Consider the following 20,259-nt stretch of genomic DNA (forward strand, 5'->3'; position numbering starts at 1 on the left):
CAATCCAACTAGAAAAAGATCGTGGATAAAAAAAGGAGAGAAGACATAAGCAATCGCAAAACCTGGATTGACGAGGAAGAAGGTGATGTTGTATGTGTGGTGGACTGGAAGGGAATCGTTCACTATGAGCTGTTATCGTCCAATCAAACAATTAATTCCGAACTCTACTGTGAACAACTGCAGAGATTACAACAAGCAATTGAAAGGAAGCGGCCAGAATTAATCAATAGGAGAGGTGTCGTCTTCCATTACGACAACGCTCGACTACACATCTTTGATGACTCGGCAAAAATTGCGACAGCTTGGATGGGAAGTTTTAATGCATCCACCGTATAGTCCTGACATAGCACCCTCAGTCTATCATTTGTTTAGGTCTCTACAGAACTCTTTTAATGGTGTAAAGCTAGCTTCAAAAGAGCCCTGTGAAAATTACTTGAAGCAGTTTTTCGATCAGAAACCACAGAAGTTCTATCGCAAGGGAATTATGGCTCTGCCTCAAAAATGGCAAAATATTATAGAAAATAATGGAGCACATTTGGTTTAAATAAATTGATTTCAATACTCTAAAAAAAAACACTTTAATTTTACTAAAAAATCGCCACGAACTTTTTCCCATACCCAATATATATCATGCGCCACTTCGATTCTGGGCATTGGTTTTGTGATGCAATCGTGTCCATCCTGTGTGACTGTCTGCCGCACTTCATACATCTCCTGCCTTAGTTATGGGTTCCGCAGTTTGTGTCACCCTTTTTACTTTAAAGCCCGATGTAAGTCAACCAGTAATAACATAATAAATTTGTAAGCATCCTCTCCGTTTTGGATCACTTCTAGAAAAAAGCTAATTGCGGAAAAGCTATAATAACACATCCAAACCATCTGTTTCAGTTACCAATCCTTTCCTTTCAATTACAAATCTTGAGCGTTCATCTGCTCCAAATATTTGTCGATTCCTTCTCTTTCAATCATGAATCTGGAGCATTCATCTGCTCCAAGAATTTGTCGATTCTTTCCCTTTCAAACCTAACAATATAACTTCGCCCTTGAATCTTATATCTTCTCTAACAAGTGATTTCCGCTCCAGTAATATTCTTGTTTGAGCTCAGATGGTCTGGACCAAATTGCGCGGCTGGAAATACGAAAAGATCGCATCTTTAATAAGACATCCCATTATTACATCAGTAGAAACGGAGCATTTCATAACTAATAAGCTTAACGACGACTTCGTCGCGAATATACCTAAGTATTCCCAATCTCATGAACAAAACGTGGTTTTCTACCTCATCTTCGAATTTAAGAATTCAAATTTGAAATTTTTCAAATTTGAAATTCATACGTTCACTTTTCATCTCTTCGACTCCCCGACCGAAAACTCTCCTCTTCCAGATTTCTCAGAACAAATTGTCTGTCCTCATCTTTAGAGCCACAATTTCCTCTTTCCTCCTATTCTCCGCTTCCCTTTGAAGATCATGGAACCTTGAAGGAAATTTTTGATTTCCTTGAAAATATTCTCTAATCCGCTTTTCCCCCATTTTTACTTAAATTCACATTTGTAAAGAACATACGCACACACGCATTAATTATACCCTTCTTTTTGTATTTCACTATTATATGTGCTCATGTAATCCACGTTTTACACCATACTTACAAGCTTACTTAATTATAGATACAATAATACCGACAATTCATATCACTTATTGTAACCTTTAGTTTATTTTTTCTACTTTATAAATAAATAAATAATTTTATTTTAAAATAAATATCCTTGTTTAATAATGTATTTATTTTACGATACCTCGTATCTCGTTCCTCATTACCTGAGATTGCACGTGGTCCAGCCCCGGGTCAAAAGAATTAAGTTCCTTGACCCAAAAGTAGGATCGACGTTCGCACTGCTCATAGGAAAGGTGTTATAGCGTTCCTTCGGGACATATTCCAGGCATTATTCTATAAAAAGTGCCTTCGAGTCTCGAATGTTTGCCTGTGTGCGTATATCTGCGAGACAGACTTTAACCGTCCTTTCATATCCTCTCCAGTTTTCCTTCATTAGCTCTCCGATCAGTTTTTCAAGGGTTTAAACATAAACATAGAAATTAATTATTAATTACACTTTATTTTTGTAAGTAATTACTCGTACATATCTGATACATCAATTATAAATAATATAGTGACTTTATCTGAAGTGCTGAATCATGATTACAAAGTTCAACTTCAAAGAAGTTACAGATATCGCATACTGTTTATCACTTCAATAAAAATGTATATATGGGAATATCCGTATGTTAGTAGAATTTTAGAATAAGTAATGTTTTGCAGAATCACATACATTTATTGTTTTCTTGTTATTTAAAAGAAACAAAGAAATCCATAATTAAACATTTATACTATCAAAATCAGATTCGTAAGTTATTTCATTCATAATATTCAGTCTTATTTTATAATTTCGGCGATGAATTCTATGATGATTACAGATGTTAAAAGATTTTTATTTCCTATTAATTATATTCTAGATGTATTTTCTCAAGAGAAAATATAATTCTGGATATTCTGGATTTTAGAACAATAAGCGTATTTATTTGACATTGCAGAAAAGAAATATTATCTTTTTATGGAGAAATCTTTACCAAAAATTTAATTGCAAATTGAATTATTTCGATGAAACCGAAGTTATAAAACCGATTTATTTGGATGAAATATCAGAATATTCCCATTGTAATTGTTTATACTTTTTGTACGTAATTAATAATTATATCATTATTGATTATGTCATTACATGTAATATCATTTATTATATCATTTGATATATCATTAATAACTGTTACTTTAATTTTAGTGGAGAAATAATTGATAGGCAGTTGAATGATATGATTGAAATATCAGAGATGCTTTATTTTACGTATAATGATTTTTACAGCCAATCCAACAATTGAAAACGGTAATAAATTGGGAAAGGACAAAACAGGAACAACCATAGTATATTTAATTTATTTAGTAGATGTACAGATAATTTGGAACATCATCATAACATACATATTTTAAGATAACTTCATATTCGGTAAATATCTGCAAACGCATATACAAATTTAATATGTACGATATCTTACGGATATTTTATAATTAGATAACGTCTAGAGGATTAAAAAAAACTCGCTTACCCCCTCCCCCAGTAGGACATAAAGAAATTTAAGGAAATTCCATTCCGACTTATGAATCCTAGCTGGTGATGGGGATGAAATTCATGCATTATAGTAAGTGTGGGAAAAAGTTCGTGGCGTTTTTCCCGTTAGATGGCAAAAAACGCCACGAACTTTTTCCCACACCTAATATGATCTATATTCATCTATTTTCATTACTGATTGTAAGATACAAGGTAGTAATAATATTCATAAAGTTCTATGTGTTTATTAAATCATTACCTAGATAATAAGCTAATAAATAACATCAGTTTGTTACTTGGATAGTAATGTACTTAAAAGAGCAAACTTGGAGTTAAGTACATTTCATTAGATACCAAACATTTTGCACTAAAAGATTTCCATCGGTTGATAAATTGAAAATCACTCTTTTAGATGTTCTCGGTAAAAATTTTTATAAATGAATATATATAAATATGAATAAACATACATAAATATTCATAAACACACATAATTTTATATGAAATATGTTCATGTTTATATATCCTTCTTTCCTTTGTAAAATTACTTTTTAGTGTAATAGAAATAATAATAGTAATATGGAAATGTTAAAAATGGGTAATTTTCACATTATTTATTTTAGAAAAAATCAAGTTTGAAGAAATGTAAAAAAATTATTTATACATAATTATATATAATTATGCATAATTGTGTATGAGCAATTTTCTTAACATTTTTCCAAACTTGTTTTTTTCTAAAATAAACAATGCTAAAATTATCCCTTTAATTATTTTTTATGTTTTTACATTACTATTGTTACTTCTGTTATACTAAAAAATAATTTTACAAAAAAAAGAGAGATATATGAATATGTATGGACATATTTCATATATGATTATACATGTTTATAAACATTTGTGTATATTTATACATATTAACATTAAAAATTACCGGATCTCGTTGATTCAAAGTAGAATTTATCAATGAAACAATAAGTATTTATGCATTCCCAAGTGATTTAAAATTAAAAATAGTCATTTTGAACGTTATTATTATTTAATATTTAATTCGATATAATACTCCAGAATTTTAGGATTGAACTAGCACTCGCAATTATATAATTCTCCAATGTTATAATTCAATATTATAAAAAAATGAACAATTTGTATATTAAATATGATGATAATATTATTATAAAACAATATTAAATAAGAATCGGCAAATTCCTACTAGAATTTTTTTCGTAATTATATACAAATTATTTATTCTGCATAAATACCAACAAGAAGATAGAGAATAATAAATTATTACAAGAATATTTTATCATATACATATACCAACCATTGTGAATTTTCATTAAGAAATAAATAAAAAAATGATAGAAAATGATAAAATTTTTATTTAATAATCATAAGTAAGACGATATATTATGATAGAAAATGATAACGCTTTGTAAATCTTATCGATTCTTATATTTTTCCTTTGTTGTTGTTATTACTAGCAAAAGCGATACCATACCGATCCTATATATACACAGATATTTTATTGGAATGTCCTAGATATTATTTACTCAGTCGTCTTTCGGACTGCATTTGGAAATCTGGAATAACTTAATTCTTTCGAAGATTCTTTTGAGGTAAATTGTACTGTGTGGTAGTCATGATAATTGATAGTTAATTTATTAAAATAATTTTTTTCAATTGCAATAAAGTAACGCAGATTTGAAGAAAAAAAAAACACATAAAAATCAGTAATAGGAGAAACAAGATAAATTTAAGCAAATGGACGAAGGAGCTCTTTCTACAGTTTTGACCGGCAAAGAACATGAGAGTTTGGAACGCGACAAGGTTAGTATAATGAAGAATGAGTTTATGAACTTTAAATTGTGAAAAATAAATGTAATAAATATAAATTTTTTATTAGACAAAAAAGAAAAATCGGGAAGCACCAGAAGATAGCACTTCCGATACAGAAAAAACGAGACAGATGAGCACAGAAAGCAATGATTTCACAAACAATAGTCAGCAAAATATCGACGATTCTCAAAGCAGTTTCAAAAATAATCAAAAAGATTCAAATTTAATAACATCTAGAATGGAATATCTCATCCATACTTATCAAGTTTTTGATTCCAAAAAAGTAAGGAAGAAAGCTAGAAGAATGGCTATTCAGCTAATGGAACAAATTGGGTATACAGTAATGGTTGTGACACCAGGAAAGTTTGCGATAAAATATGCTTCTTCAGCGCCTTACCATTTATTTTTCACGAGAGTCGAAAATTCCAAAGAGACTTATAATCAACAATTCTCCATAATTTTCTCTGAAATTCTCGATCGTAGTTTTGGAGAAATTGTTAACAGTCTTCATTTAACTTTTATGGTAGATGTCATATGGTTGTATTTGCAGTATTTGTTGGCTGGCCAATGTGTTGACATGACAATTCTGTACAAACATAAAATACGTGATCATGAAGCATTAAGTGAAAATATTACTATAATAAAGGTAGACAGACAACACGAGTTTTCAAGTCATCATACGAACATCATGATTCTACAATATAAAAATGGGATTAGGGTGATTGTCTCTACTGCTGGCTTATATTCCGTTGATTGGGAAAACAGGACACAAGGGTCCGTTAAATATACTTAGATATTTCTTGTTAGATGATTTTTATTTATAAACATCTTTTTATTATGTCCTGATTAGATTGTGGATTTCACCTCATCTGCCTTACTTGCCAGAATCTGCACATCCTAGTGATGGGGAATCTCCAACGGGTTTTAAAAAAGATCTCGAGCGATATCTGGATAAATATAACCAACCGGTTTTGACGCAGTGGATAAGTGCAGTACGGAGAGTAGATTTTTCAGATGTAAACGTATTTCTCGTCGCTTCTGTTCCTGGAATTCACAAAGGTTACGAAGCCAATTTTTGGGGATACAAGAAATTGGCATATATTCTATCACGCTATGTCACATTGCCACCAGATGCACAGTGGCCTATAGTAGCACTAAGTTCTGGTGTAGGTAGCTTTGGTTCAACCGTCGAAAATTGGTTGTTGAAAGACATAATTCGGTGTATGTCGAAGGAGACTTTTATAGGTTTAAAGAATCATCCACAGTTTCAGTTTATTTATCCGTCAATAGAGAATTATAAGCAAAGCTTTGATTGTCAAACTTTAATTACTCCCTTGACATACAGTGCAGAATTACATTCTAAGCAGCAGTGGCTAGAACAATATTTGTAGTAAGTTACAATAATTTCTTTTTATTTTATTCAAATATTTATGGTCATATTTTTTACATTTGTGTTTTACACTTTAGAAGCAATCCGTTTTTTCTACAGCTAGAATTTTACATTTATTTCTTAACTTTTATAGTCAATGGAAAGCTAAGCGAACAGGACGAGATCGTGCGATCCCTTGTATTAAATCTTACACAAGAATTTCTCCCGATTCGAAAAGAATTCCCTGGTTTTTGCTCACCAGCGCAAATCTGAGCAAAGTCGCATGGGGATCAACCAAACAATACGAAGGTTATAGTATAGGAAACTACGAGGCTGGCGTCGCATTCATACCAAAACTAATCGTAGGCATCACATTATTATTTTAATAATTTTTGACATATTTATGGATATATATTAGAGGAGAAGATGATATTATATGGTACTCCAATTACATTCTACACAATAACTTTGTAAATAATCAATATTTAAGTTTAAGTTGACAATTACATTTGTGAAAGTATTGTTGAATTGATTCTGGACTCAAAGTTATAAAATATTTATTATTAAGATACTTTTAATGAAAATGTGGCAACATTGCATAATCGGCTCGAAGAAAAACAGGGTGATACTGTCATCCATAAAAATAATCTTAGAATATTAGTTTTGTTTAAAAAATAATATTTGATTACAAAATTAACAAAAAAGTAAAACATTTTAAAATGTATGCAAATGAATATATATACATTCACATAACTTTTGCATATAAACTGTTCACTAAAAATCAGTACTAAAAATAGTACATGTAATATAAATTATAGACAATAGAATAACAATAGAGCTACAATCGATTATTAAATAATTATTTTGATATAAAAATTTCATAAAAGTAGTTGTGAATAGTCAATATCCATAGAGGGCTACAGTAACAAAATGCCCTGATATTGTTTAAATTTACGTAATTCAAAATATATACAGTCAAATGTACACAGTCAAATATAATAAAATATTAAATTATGTTAATGCAAATAAGACACTCAAAAATATATATATTCATATGATAATATGCTCAAGTTTAAGAAAAATGAGGAAGTAGGTGTAATTAAATGCTAAAATGTACCTCAAAAATACTTGAAAGAAAAAATGCGTTATAATAAGTGCTTGCAATTGGTATATTAGTCATGGTGTAACGGCAAACTACTGAACAAATAATTCCATGAGTAATCATTAATTCATTAGGATTTTCTCTCGCTATATAATAGCAGAGATATTAAGGGAGGCCATAATATATACACTGGCCATAATACCATCTTCTCCTCTATGGCAATGTGTTTAAGGCATATTTAGTCGATAATATTAATTATTACGTCTCAAACTTGTTTATATTTAGACTGGAACAGCGACATTTCCTATTGGGGAAGATGAAGATACAGCTGTTCCAATATTTCCAATTCCATATGATCTTCCATTAAGCCGATATGATTCGGTCGATAGTCCTTTTGTCAACGAATTTGTCGATTCTCTAAACGAAATGTAATATTTCAATGGCACTAATTTTTTATCTGTTTTAAATGATAAAATATTTTTGCATCCGTATTTGTATTTATTGATTGAGGGAACGAGATGCTAGTAAATCAATTTATTCTGATGTTTAAATTGGAATCAGCAACTTTATAAAAAAATCGAGTTACTTTTTAAAAAATACGCGTTACTGTTATCATTACTTTTTGTATAAAATAATATCGCTACTTGTTAGTAATTTTAAAAAGTAACGTTACCGTTATTTAGAAGATAACGATTTGTTATTTGTAACGTTAATGTAAGCTATTAGACAATGATAATTGTAAGATATTAATAATTACATTATTTTACAATATTAATTTAATATTATTGGTAGCCATTAATATAAAAACTTAAAATTCTAAGATTCTAAGCGGTCTAGATCTAAGATCTCTATATGTATAGAGACCAACTTAGATAGTCAAATCTGTAGACAGATTTTGAATGGAGAATATTATACTAATTTTTAATTGTAGAAAGACGACAAATTTTATCCAGAATCTGTAATATCTAACGATGTTGATAAACTGAAATATTAAGCCGGTGTCATTATAAATCGGTATCATTCTTATGTGGTACGAGCAAGTCACATAGAGTCATTTGCCTAATTTATTTTCTACCCGTTTCTATTAGTATATTACAAAATTTTTCTTGCATGTATGTGATATTCTAAATATAAACTCTATGAGAGTTTATGTGTAATTTTATTGAATCTCTGAACTGAGTAGATATGGTATATCAAAAATTCCGCAATGAGTGTCTATCCGATTTAATGTGGGATTAATATCTGCTTCCAAGTAATCGGTTTTGATAAAAAAACCGAAATGAATAAATGAAACTTTCGAAATCGGTTCTACAAGTATTTCACAATCCATACAATTTTATAGGAACTTGCCTGGAACACCACATTTATTATTTATTAATACGTGCGTGCACGCACGCAACACACACACACACACACACACACACGCGCGCGCGCACGCACGCACATCAATTTCAGTCTCGTTTAAATACTATTAGGCCTGTTCGGCTTATTGTGAATTTCTCATAGAATCATCGAATCGTCGAAAATATCTATATTTCATACGAATGTCGACTGGAAAATCCTTATAAAACCTATAATACGATCATCTTTTTTTATGAAGAAAATAACGATATTTAAAACGGGAATTTTTTAAACCATTTCATATGCAAGCAAATCCTGGTTTTACGAATAGGTTCGAATAGAAAATTTAATACAGAATTCTTCATAGAAGTAAATAGATTCAGAGCTCCCTATTCAGCTTATTGTGAATTTCTCATAGAAACATGTCGAAAATGACTATAGAAATTTCTCATAGAACTTAATAGTAATACAACAAGTACAAATTTATTCGTCTATTCTGTATCGAAAATAAATTCTATCTAATTTAATGCGAGACTGCTGTTTCAAATACCGAGACATTCCTGATAGAATTATTTTTATGCAGTTTTATCTGCGACATTTTTAGTAGGGGTTAGAAAGATTAGTAAGGGTTTAGTAGGGGGTAGAAAGATTACGCCAGAACTGACATGAGGAGTTAGGGGAAAGGGAGGAGGACAGGAACGACTTTTTCTCATGACGGACAGGTAACATCATTATGTAAGCTCTTGTATCGATGTCAATCATCGGCCGATTAGTACGTTTTAATTTTAGAAGAGCACGCTTCAACGCGAATCTTTTGACCGCCACACTCAGCCTGACCGCCACACTGAAGCAGGTAAACGGGCGATACGCTTACAGCGTAGCAAGACAATCAAAAAATATAAATCTAAAGAGACAAAATAGAATATCATCATCGAAGGCCGCGTATAAAGGAGACCAATCAATACCGTTCTGAGACAATAACTTCAGACTGATCCTGATATCTCGCAAAAGTACAATACGACCACGACGTAGAGGTCTTCCCATATTTAGTACAGCATAAATTGTGAAAAAGTCGCTAATGCTTATCACGTTGCTCGCATATTCAATTACATCTATGCTAATCAAGACGAGAACAAGATCGAGAATTACACAAATCAGAGCTTATCTATAAGCTGCCTGAGAAAAAGTAATGACGCGGTGTCACGCAATAGCCGAGCGTTACTAGCAATTAGATGAGTCACAGATATTAATGTTAAAATTGCCAAGATATATAATAGCATCGGTGCTATAGGAAACGTAAAATAAACAGGACTCCACAAAGCGTATGTCAATCAGCGGAGACCGAAGAGAGCGGACACACAAAAAATCATTACTCTCTGACGATTTAGACGAAAGGAAACAACGATATCAATAAGTCCATCAGGGGTGTTTGGCTGTTGACAACCGGATATAAATTATTACGAATGTCAGGTCACGCATTGCAGACCTCAGAACAGCAGAACCAACTTGACGAAAATTACATTAATCCAGTTTTTATCGTAGAGCGGGGACTATTTGAATATAGAGACAAGTTAGACAAATGCAAATATCTAAATATATATAGGTACGTCTATGCTTGCGTAAGGTAGCACAAAGACAGAGATTACTGCACTCAATACAATAATTTATATCCGGTCAACAGCCATAAACATTTTTTCGTTTTCGAATATCAAATGTAAAATTATTAGATGAGTATTCTTTTTGATTTACATGATAATTAAAGCGATTAGTAACCATCAATCAAAAACACAATGTTTTTTAAATATAAAGTTATTAACGTATTTTTTAAATGTTCAAGTTGATATTTTATTTATTATTTTTCAATTATAAAAAATATTTCAGTCAATCGATGGGGTTTGTTGGGCCAGTATTTCATAACTAATCTTATAAACTCAGCTGCTTAAATGAAAGACTTTGTCTTTATCAATGCTTTTCTATGTTAACGATTAAACATATATTTTACGTTTATTATTATAAAGAGTAAAGATTTTAGTTTTTCTAATTTGGTTAATTATAATATTTAAAAAGAAAGAATATTACAAATTATTATACTTAAGATAAAAATAATAAAAATTTGATTAATATACACATAATCCTTTTATGTTTTTAATAACATATTAAATGTTAAACATCTCATTAAATGATTATCTTCATGGCTCAACTTATCCTTCGAGGATGCTTAATCCTATAGGATGCACTATAGGATGCCCTATAAAACCCTATGAAACATATTGACTCATTTTGCATCCTTGTAATTAACATAATTTTTTTATTATTTACGAAATATATTAAAGATTTATAAGTACTTAATTGTTGAGCCAGATAAACATGCAACGTTTTAAAGCATTTATCATTAGTTTGTCATAATTATGTGAAGATTTATAATAATTTAAAGAAAAAGTTTCACAATTAGCCCCGCTCTATCTTACGACAAATTTTCCAAATGTGTCAATATTGACTGCGTTCGAAAATATCGCTCAGATACCTCGGATTCATCATTTTGTCCTTGTTTAACATTAATGTTTAGATTTTAAAAAATTTATTATAATTCACACTTCTTATAAGTTTTGTTTAAGTTCTATCACTTTCTTCTTTTTTGAATTTATCCTTCTTTTTCGTCAGAGAAAATTCGTTCCTTTGAGAAATAGAGTATTAGATTATTGGAAGAATATTTCTGGATATCGCTAAATAATTACAAAGAATTTCCATCAAATACATATTTTTGATTCATCTATTTTTTTATAACTTTCAAGTGACCGAATAATACCTTGACGGCAATGATAAATTTTTTAACTAACATGTCATATGACGTGTCTAAATTTACATGTCGCGATATGAATCATTATCTTCGACTATTACGAATTTTGATAATTCATGTGAAAGATATTAATTTTGATATTTTTCATCTTTTCTTAATTGAGATGTCTCATTGCATCAAGTGAATCGTGCGATTCAAGATATCGCAAAAATCTAAAATGAGAAATGTTTCTATAATTTTATATCCTCGCAAAATTTTCATTGTAATTCCAATGGCGAGCGGGACAAATGGTAGGAACTAATTATTAATTACACTTTATTTATAATTATACATCTGATACACAAATTAAAAATAATATAGCGATTTTATCTAAAGTGCTGAATCATTACTACATACTATAAAGACTTCAAGAATGCAGAAGTTGCAGATATCGTATCTTGTAATCACTTCAGTATATAAAAATGTAAGGAAATATTCATATGTTCGTGGAATTTTAAAATGAGTAACGAGATCACACACATTTATTTTCTTGTTATTTGAAAGAAATTTATAATTAGACATTTGTACTATCTCCATTTGTACTAATCCATAATTAGACATTTATACTATTAGATATTTGTACTAAATCAGACTTGTATAAATTATTTTATTCCTAATATTCAGTCTTATTTACGATGAGATTAATTCTATGATAATAGGTATTAAAGGCTTTTATTTTCTATAGGTATTCTATCAAGAGAGAGAGATTCTGGATTTTAAAACAATAAATATATTTATTTGACATTGCAGAAAAGAAATATTCACTCCTGTCTTTTTATGGGGAAATGTTACTAGAAAAATCCGATTTATTTGGAATGTCATGAAATGTCATATATCTATTGTAATTGTACTATTGTAATTGTATTGTTGTATTCTTCAATTTTATATAATTAATAATTATATTATTATTGATTATGTCATTGCATATAATTATATTTGGTTAATAACTGTTACTTTAATTTCAGTGGAGAAATAACTGAGAAGCAGTTGAATGATATAAATAAAATATCAGAAATACTTTATTACGTATAAGATCATCGGAATCAGATTACGCACTGAAGATTGAGATTGAAAATTGAAAGATTGAAATTTGACCAATCAAAACAATAGCAGTTAAAATTTCTTTGTCCTCACTAGTCAATTTTCTCAATCTTCAATGCATAATTCGATTCCAGTTTAATGATTGTTCATAATCGATCCAATAAATATTGAAAATGATGATTGAATAGGAAAGGATAAAATAAAGACAACACCATCCACATATAGTACATTTAATTTATCCAATAGATGTAGTAGAGATATTTTGGAATATCACAATAATCACAAGGTATTTTAAGATGGTTTCATATCTAATAAATATGTAGCAGATACACAAACAATATCTATAATGTGTCTAATGGATATTTTATGAATATCTTATAATTAGATAACATTTAGAGAATTAAAAAAAACATGCTTTATTTTCCCTCTCTCCTAGTAGGGTGTAAAGAAATTTAAAGAGATCTTATTCCGTGATTTATGAGTCGTGAGTTTTGCTTGCTTTATATGACTTATACCCATTTTCACTGAGAAGGTAACAAAAATATTCATAAAGTTTTATATTTATCAAATCATTACTCAGATAATAAGTTAACAAGTAAGATAAAATCATTAGATGTGGATCAGGCACTAATTCCGGATCACTTTTTATATTTAAATAATTATAATATTTTTCATTAATATCACAAGATTCTTCAATATTTATCTTTTTCAAGCGTCAAATGAATTTAATTTATTAGAAACGGCGTTACACATTTTATTGATGTTGTTAACTAAGTAAATGTGCGAGCTTAACTATTTTAAATGTCTGTAGAGGAAAGCCTCCTATTATGAGATAGCCGCCTAGTATGAGATAGCGGCGTTTCTGTTAAACTAATAGACGTTATCTATTGCTTCCATCATGAATTTATTGCTCTTGGATTGAAAACTATTTAGTAGAAAATTCATTATTAGATCATGCCTGTAGTCATTGTAAAAAAAGATTTTAGAATTTGATGTCTTCAAGTTTCATGGAGATGAGCCTTTAACCTTTGTTTATTTAATAAATAAATATTTGGCAATAAATTCTTCATGTAATGATAGAGTAAGGTCATACTAATAAAAAAATATGAGATATATTGAATTGCTTAATTACAGAAGTTAGATTTGATGAAAACCGTAAAACCGTAAGACATGGAAATCGTAATATGATATTCAGAGTATTTCTAACGAAATAATCCATGTCTCCCATATTATAGTGAAAAGCGTTGCAAAATATTGTATAATAATGAAAAGGACAATGTGGAATGAATGTTAAGTGCCTCTGCTTGATTTCAACTATCTGAAGACGAGTTCTGAGCATAATGTATACTTATTTTTCGCGCACTGTGTTTGTTTGTATTTAAGAAACATTAAATAAAGTTTTTTAGTTACAATACTGATATATTTTGCGTTTCACTATCGATTTTTTGGGACATCTCATATTAGGAGCACAATTTTCTGACTTTGCGATTTGCTCACTTTTTACATTTCTTTAATTTTCAAAAAAATGGGATTTAAATTAAATTTTATATAACATTATTTTAAAGCTTCTTAAATTCCCGTAAAATAATCTATTATTTTTTTAAATTCTGCCCATAGACTTCTAGCACATAACTTCTTTACCCAAAATGAACTCGGTGAACTCTTATAATGGTCTCATAATGGTCGAATTAAATTAATAATAAAGCTACCTTTAATTTTAAATCGCTTCGGAAATGCATTAATTATGCACATTTTTTCATGAATAAATTCTACTATGTATAAACTGGACATCTAATTGAGCGATCTTCAATTTATTAACTAATGAAAGTTTTCTCTCTTTCAGTGCAGAAGATTTGGTATTTAATGAAATGTAAACACTCCAGAGTTTGCTTTTTTTTAAGTACATTATTATTCAGGTAGCAAACTAATGTTAGAATAAAAGCACTAGTTGTAGATTACTTTTAAAAAAATTTATTTTTATCCAGAACAATATCAAACAATTAATAAAATATTTAATAGATTGATTTTATTGATTGGTCATAAATTACATTATGGATAATTTTATTCCATTTCATTATTGTTTTACTATTAGGTGTACAACTTTGCTTCCGCCGTTTTCCTATAGATGGCTTTAGCGGTAAGTGGTGGTCGAAATAAATAGACGTCATACAATAAACTTGGACATCTGTCAACATAACCCCATAGAAACATTAGTCGATTTGTGTCTGCATCATAAAGTTATTCTCGATTGAAAATGTCAGTTTACGAGCCAAATTCTCGTCATTTGCGGGAGGTTTTAATTTTTTGCTTCAATATGAAGAAATCTGCGGCTGAGGCTCATCGAATGCTCTCAAATATTTATGGTGAGGCCGCTATTAATGAAAGAACGTGTCGTGAGTGGTTTCAACGCTTCAAGAACGGTGATTTTGACGTTCAAGATCATGCTCTGTATTTGGTGGGACCAGCTCGGCGTATTATGAACTGTTAAAACCGACTGAAACAATCACAGGCGATCGAACGCAATTGATGCGTTTGAGCCGAGCATTGAAAGACAAACGGCCGCAATACAACGAGAGACACGATAAAGTGATTTTGCAGCATGACAATGCTCGATCCCATGTTGCGAAAGTGGTCAAGACATACTTGGAAACGTTGAAAGGGAAGTCCTACCCCACCCGGCGTATTCTCCAGACGTTGCTCCCTCTGACTATCACTTGTTTCGATCAATGGCACACGGCCTGGCTGACCAGCACTTCCGGTCTTATGAAGAAGTAAAAAATTGGATCGATTCGTGGATAGTCTCAAAAGATGACCAGTTTTTTCGACGCGAGATTCGTACGCTACCCGAAAGATGGGAGAAAGTAGTGTCCAGCGATGGACAATACTTTGAATCATAAATGTATAACCAGTTTTTTACAATAAAGCCTCGAATTTCGGAAAAAAAACGGCGGAAACAAAGTTGTACACCTAATAAAGTGAGCTCCAAAGTGAAAGCATATTACGTGTGTTCTTCATGTAATACATTTTTTTTGTAATGTATTTAATATTAAAAAGAACATACAGCACAGAAACAGAGAAATATCAGAAATGTTTCACGTGTGAAATTGAAATATCTTAGAAACATTGCAAAAATTTCTTTCAATAATATTTCTAATTTTACACTTTTTTAAAAAGGTGTCAAATTTATTTCAGTTACTTATTAGCAAGCACTCAGGAGAATGATTCAGATATATTTCGATAATCTTTTAGAGCATTTTTAGAAAGGTTTCAGGTACAAGAATTATGGATATTTTACCCAAAGCTATCTCAGATCTATTGCAAAAACTGCAATAATTTTGAGATATTTCACTTTCACACATTTCTGAAATATCTCTGAAAGATTTCTATGCTACATGAGAAAAAATAAAAAATTTGTATTATACACACAATGCTGTAAAACAATATCAAGAATCGACAATCCATACTTGGCTTTCTTCCATAATTATATATGATGGGGAGCATCGTGTTGTCAGAATTTTGTAATATATCGCTAAATAAACTTCTTTAAAAAATGTTTGGAATGATCTATTTCCTTTTATACATACAGTGAATGCAAAAAGTATTCGTACAGAGAAAATATTTTTTTAAAAAACTTTATTCAGTGAGAAACTTTATTCATCGAATCGATATAAATTCAATAATTTCAACACCAGTTTGACGTCGATTCGATGTTTAATTAACGACATTTCTTGTTAGATAATTAACCATTTATTCGTAAAAAATAAAATAGACTGTATGTTTCTTAAAATTATATATACCAAAATCATGTGTATTAGTTATATGAAATATATTATCTGAAAAATAAGTGAAAATTATATTGTTTGAATACTCAAAAAGTGTTCATATAGACGAGAAATTTAGCTTCTAAAATCAGGAATATATGTGAAACTCGTTTGTTTATGTTAGAACAGAATGTATTCATTGTATAAAATTTCTAATTAATGTTTATTTTCTACAATAAAATAACTTAATGGACTCCAAAGAATAAATTAAGTAATCAAATACTTAATAAGAGCTAAACACTGGGTGTACATGTGTGATAAATTTATTCCATAATTATCAAAGTATAAAGATAAGTTTCAATTCTCTACTTCCTTCTTAATACTAATTAAATTTAAATTAATTTAGAGATCTTAAAGCATACAAACATATTAACCAAATTATGTGAACATGTATGTTTTATGTTGTAGATGTAATAAGATTTTGTTGTTCTAGTATATTTTCATTTTAATTGTCATTTTAATATAATTTCATTATAATTGACGAATTAACTGCGACAAAATATTAATATATTTAACATTAGACAAATGCATTAAACAAACATATGTAATAATTGCTAATAGCTTTTAAAATATTGGACTTACAAACCGCATAGATTATTATGATTCTTGAAGTTGCCTTGTTATAATTAGATTTACTATGACAAATTATTAAACACCAAATTGAACAAACATATATAATAAATAATTAAATGATAAATAATGACCAAAAAAATATTAAACTTACATGATATAAAGAATAGAATAGCTAGAATATTAAATTATAAACTGTGCTTACTCATGAAAAATATTTATAATAATTTGCTGCTTAACATTATTAACTATTTTTTTCATTCACAATATATCTCTTTAAATCATTTTAGAAACAAGGAATTTAAAAGGTTGAGTAATAAATTGATTGGAACTATATATTGATTGGAACATAAAAAATAGAATTCTAAAATTAAGAATATCAAATATTATAGTGGTTAAGCAATGTATCTAATGTAAGTAATGTATCTAACACTATAATAATATTAGAAGAGAAAAAATATATGTTCTATAAACCAATTGCCAATGAGAATTCAGACATTCTTGAGACAGAATTGAAGGCCTCTGATCTTTATATAAACATTACATACGATATTTCTAAGTTGAACAATAAATGGTTTGTGAATCTAAGTAGCATACATATATTGCATAAAGTGCAGGCACTTCTATAACTTGGAGAGGGATTCTGTTTGTCTGAATTGAATAGTGAAAAAATTATAATTGAATATATAAAATGCATAGAATACAACATCTTTAAATTAAAAATTACTGATGGGAAGAATTTTAAAAATAATTTAGTATTTTATTATATAAAGAAGCTTCAAAATTTTAATAGTTACACATCTAATATAGAAAAAGTATTATAATACTTTCTTCTCTCTATCGGTAACTAAAATATTCATAAAGAATAATACACAAAAAACAATTGTTTTTCACTTTTGCGGATAAGAGCAATACGATAGTACTCATAAATAGAACGGATTACATCGATAATGTGAAATTAATGCTATCAGATACTGACACACATACGGTGGTTAAGCATAACCCGTAAAGTCAATAGTATGATTTCAAAGATGAAGAAGATGTTAATGAGATGGAAACAACACGAATTTATTAATGTGTAATGTAATTTATGAATCCAAATATAAAAAACTAATTTTGGTAAATCTCATTTTACCTAGAGCGTATGGATGCCCCAAAATACACAAAATAGAAGAATCTTAACGCATTATAATATCATCAATAGATAGCCCGTTACATAACTTAGCGGCATTTCTACATAAAATTTTGAATGATTATATCAAGCAAATAATTTTATCGGGAAGCTTTAAATTAATAGAGAATATTAGTCAAATCAACACGTCTAATGATGAAATTCTTTTATCGCTGGACATAATGTCGTTGTTTACGAATATTCCGGTTGATTTGGTTATAGAAAGAGAAAAGATGGAATATGATTCGTAATATCAACATTAATTGAAACACGGCACAACATTCAGTCATCACGGCACATAGACTTGACTTTTTATATGAATTTGACTGGGAAAATAGATATTTTTAGATGAAAAAGAATTTCTATAAATAAGAAGCTAATGATTTATATAAAGTTATAAAATTTATAACAATTTATTTACAAGGATGTGATGCTTCTTTCTCTTACTGTTGTCAATGTTATATTAGTCTCGTTTGCGTTTGATCATATGTAAATAATAGAACTAATAATTTTTATGAACAATCTAGTTTTGTGCCTGTATCATAAGTTTAATATTTTATTAATCATTAGTTATCATTTTTAAAATGTGTTTAATTATTTATTATATATGTCTGTCCAATTTAGTTTAATAATTTGTCATTGTTAACCTGGTAATTATAATGATAACTAGGCAACTTCAAGAATTATAATATATAATCTATGCGGTTTGACATGTAAGTTCAATATTTTAAAAACTATTAGTAATTACATACATTTGTCTAATGCGATATTTAATATTTTATCATAGTTAATTCGTTAATTATAATGAAAATATGCTAAGATAACAAAATCTTATCACATCTGCAAGATATACACATGTTCGTATAATTTGGTTAATATGTTTGTATGAATTAAGTTAATTTAAGTTTAATTAGCGATATTGAGAAGGATCCGAAGTAGAGGATTGAAACGTTTATCTTTGTACTTTGATAATTATGGAATAAATTTATCACACATGTACACTCAGTGTTCGATTTCATTAGGTACTTGATTTGTTTATTTTCTACAAATAAGACTTTTTTTATAACAAATGTCCTTGTACGAATACTTTTTGCTTTCACTGTATGTATATAATAGAGAACCCTGAGTTTTCTCTGTGAATATACTTTATTGTACTTTGTGAACATATACATTGTTGATTACGATAGATAATTTAAGATTATGACAGATTCATTTTTTTTTTGGTTGACACATTATTCCGTACATTTCATTTATTATTTTATAATTTGACTAAAAAAATCTTTAATTATTTGACATTTTTACTATCAAGACTTTGGATTAGCAATTTTACATTATGTGCTTGCAGTTTTCATTATGGACACCGACTTTGTGATTTCCATCCAGTGCCTTGTAATTGATATGAGAGAATGTATTCAGAGAACTTAGTTTGGCTTTTCTAAAGATTGCAAAAATAGATTTACATTTTCCAATTTTGTCTGTGTAGACAATGAACAATATTAATTATGTAATTTTTGTGCATATATTTTATTCTGAAGAAGATTAGAAAACTAACTGAAACGAATGAATTTATTATCATTTTAACGATTATGTTTGTTCTACGGTCTCTTCAATAAATTTAATTTGCATATTGAGAAATATTCTTGAATAATTTGCATCTTGAACAGCGCTTATTCTTTCGAGCCTTTTTATCTCTGTTATTAGTTTTAAGGAATCGTAACATTTTTTCCAATTTTTATATATATAGATTTAATTATTTATTCTCGAGAAATTTCAATAAGAAGATAGAGAATAATAAATTATTACAAGAATATTTTATTATATACATATATCAGCGATTGTAAATTTGTTTTTACTAAAAAATGAATAAAGAATGGTAGAAAACGATAATATCTTTATTCAAACATAAAAAATAAGATAACTATGATAGAAAATGATAATGCTTTGTGCAAACCTTATCGATTCTTATATCTTTCCTTTGTTATTATTATTACTACGAGCAAGCGATATCATACAGATTC

The 20,259-nt window shown here is 29.0% G+C and overlaps 1 protein-coding gene across 1 annotated transcript; it reads left to right on the forward strand.

Moving 5' to 3' along the window:
• The first annotated feature begins 4,695 nt into the window (after positions 1-4,695).
• On the forward strand, positions 4,696-8,017 carry LOC108692258 (probable tyrosyl-DNA phosphodiesterase). Its single transcript, XM_018200428.1, has 6 exons — positions 4,696-4,770; positions 4,846-4,981; positions 5,058-5,764; positions 5,841-6,380; positions 6,514-6,721; positions 7,747-8,017. Exons 2-6 carry the CDS (start codon positions 4,916-4,918, stop codon positions 7,891-7,893), a joined length of 1,668 nt encoding a protein of 555 aa, XP_018055917.1. The 5' UTR covers positions 4,696-4,770; positions 4,846-4,915; the 3' UTR covers positions 7,894-8,017.
• Positions 8,018-20,259: the final 12,242 nt, after the last annotated feature.

This window comes from Atta colombica, unplaced genomic scaffold (genome assembly GCF_001594045.1).
Source record: "Atta colombica isolate Treedump-2 unplaced genomic scaffold, Acol1.0 scaffold68, whole genome shotgun sequence".
Taxonomy (NCBI): Eukaryota; Metazoa; Arthropoda; class Insecta; order Hymenoptera; family Formicidae; genus Atta; species Atta colombica.

Bases quoted from the DNA above. Each gene is read 5' to 3' on its own strand.
- LOC108692258 (XM_018200428.1), top strand. From the start codon at position 4,916: ATGGACGAAGGAGCTCTTTCTACAGTTTTGACCGGCAAAGAACATGAG. The intron at 4,982-5,057 runs GTTAGTATAATG...ATTTTTTATTAG, and splicing joins AGAGTTTGGAACGCGACAAG to ACAAAAAAGAAAAATCGGGA. The intron at 5,765-5,840 runs GTCCGTTAAATA...TGTCCTGATTAG, and splicing joins TGGGAAAACAGGACACAAGG to ATTGTGGATTTCACCTCATC.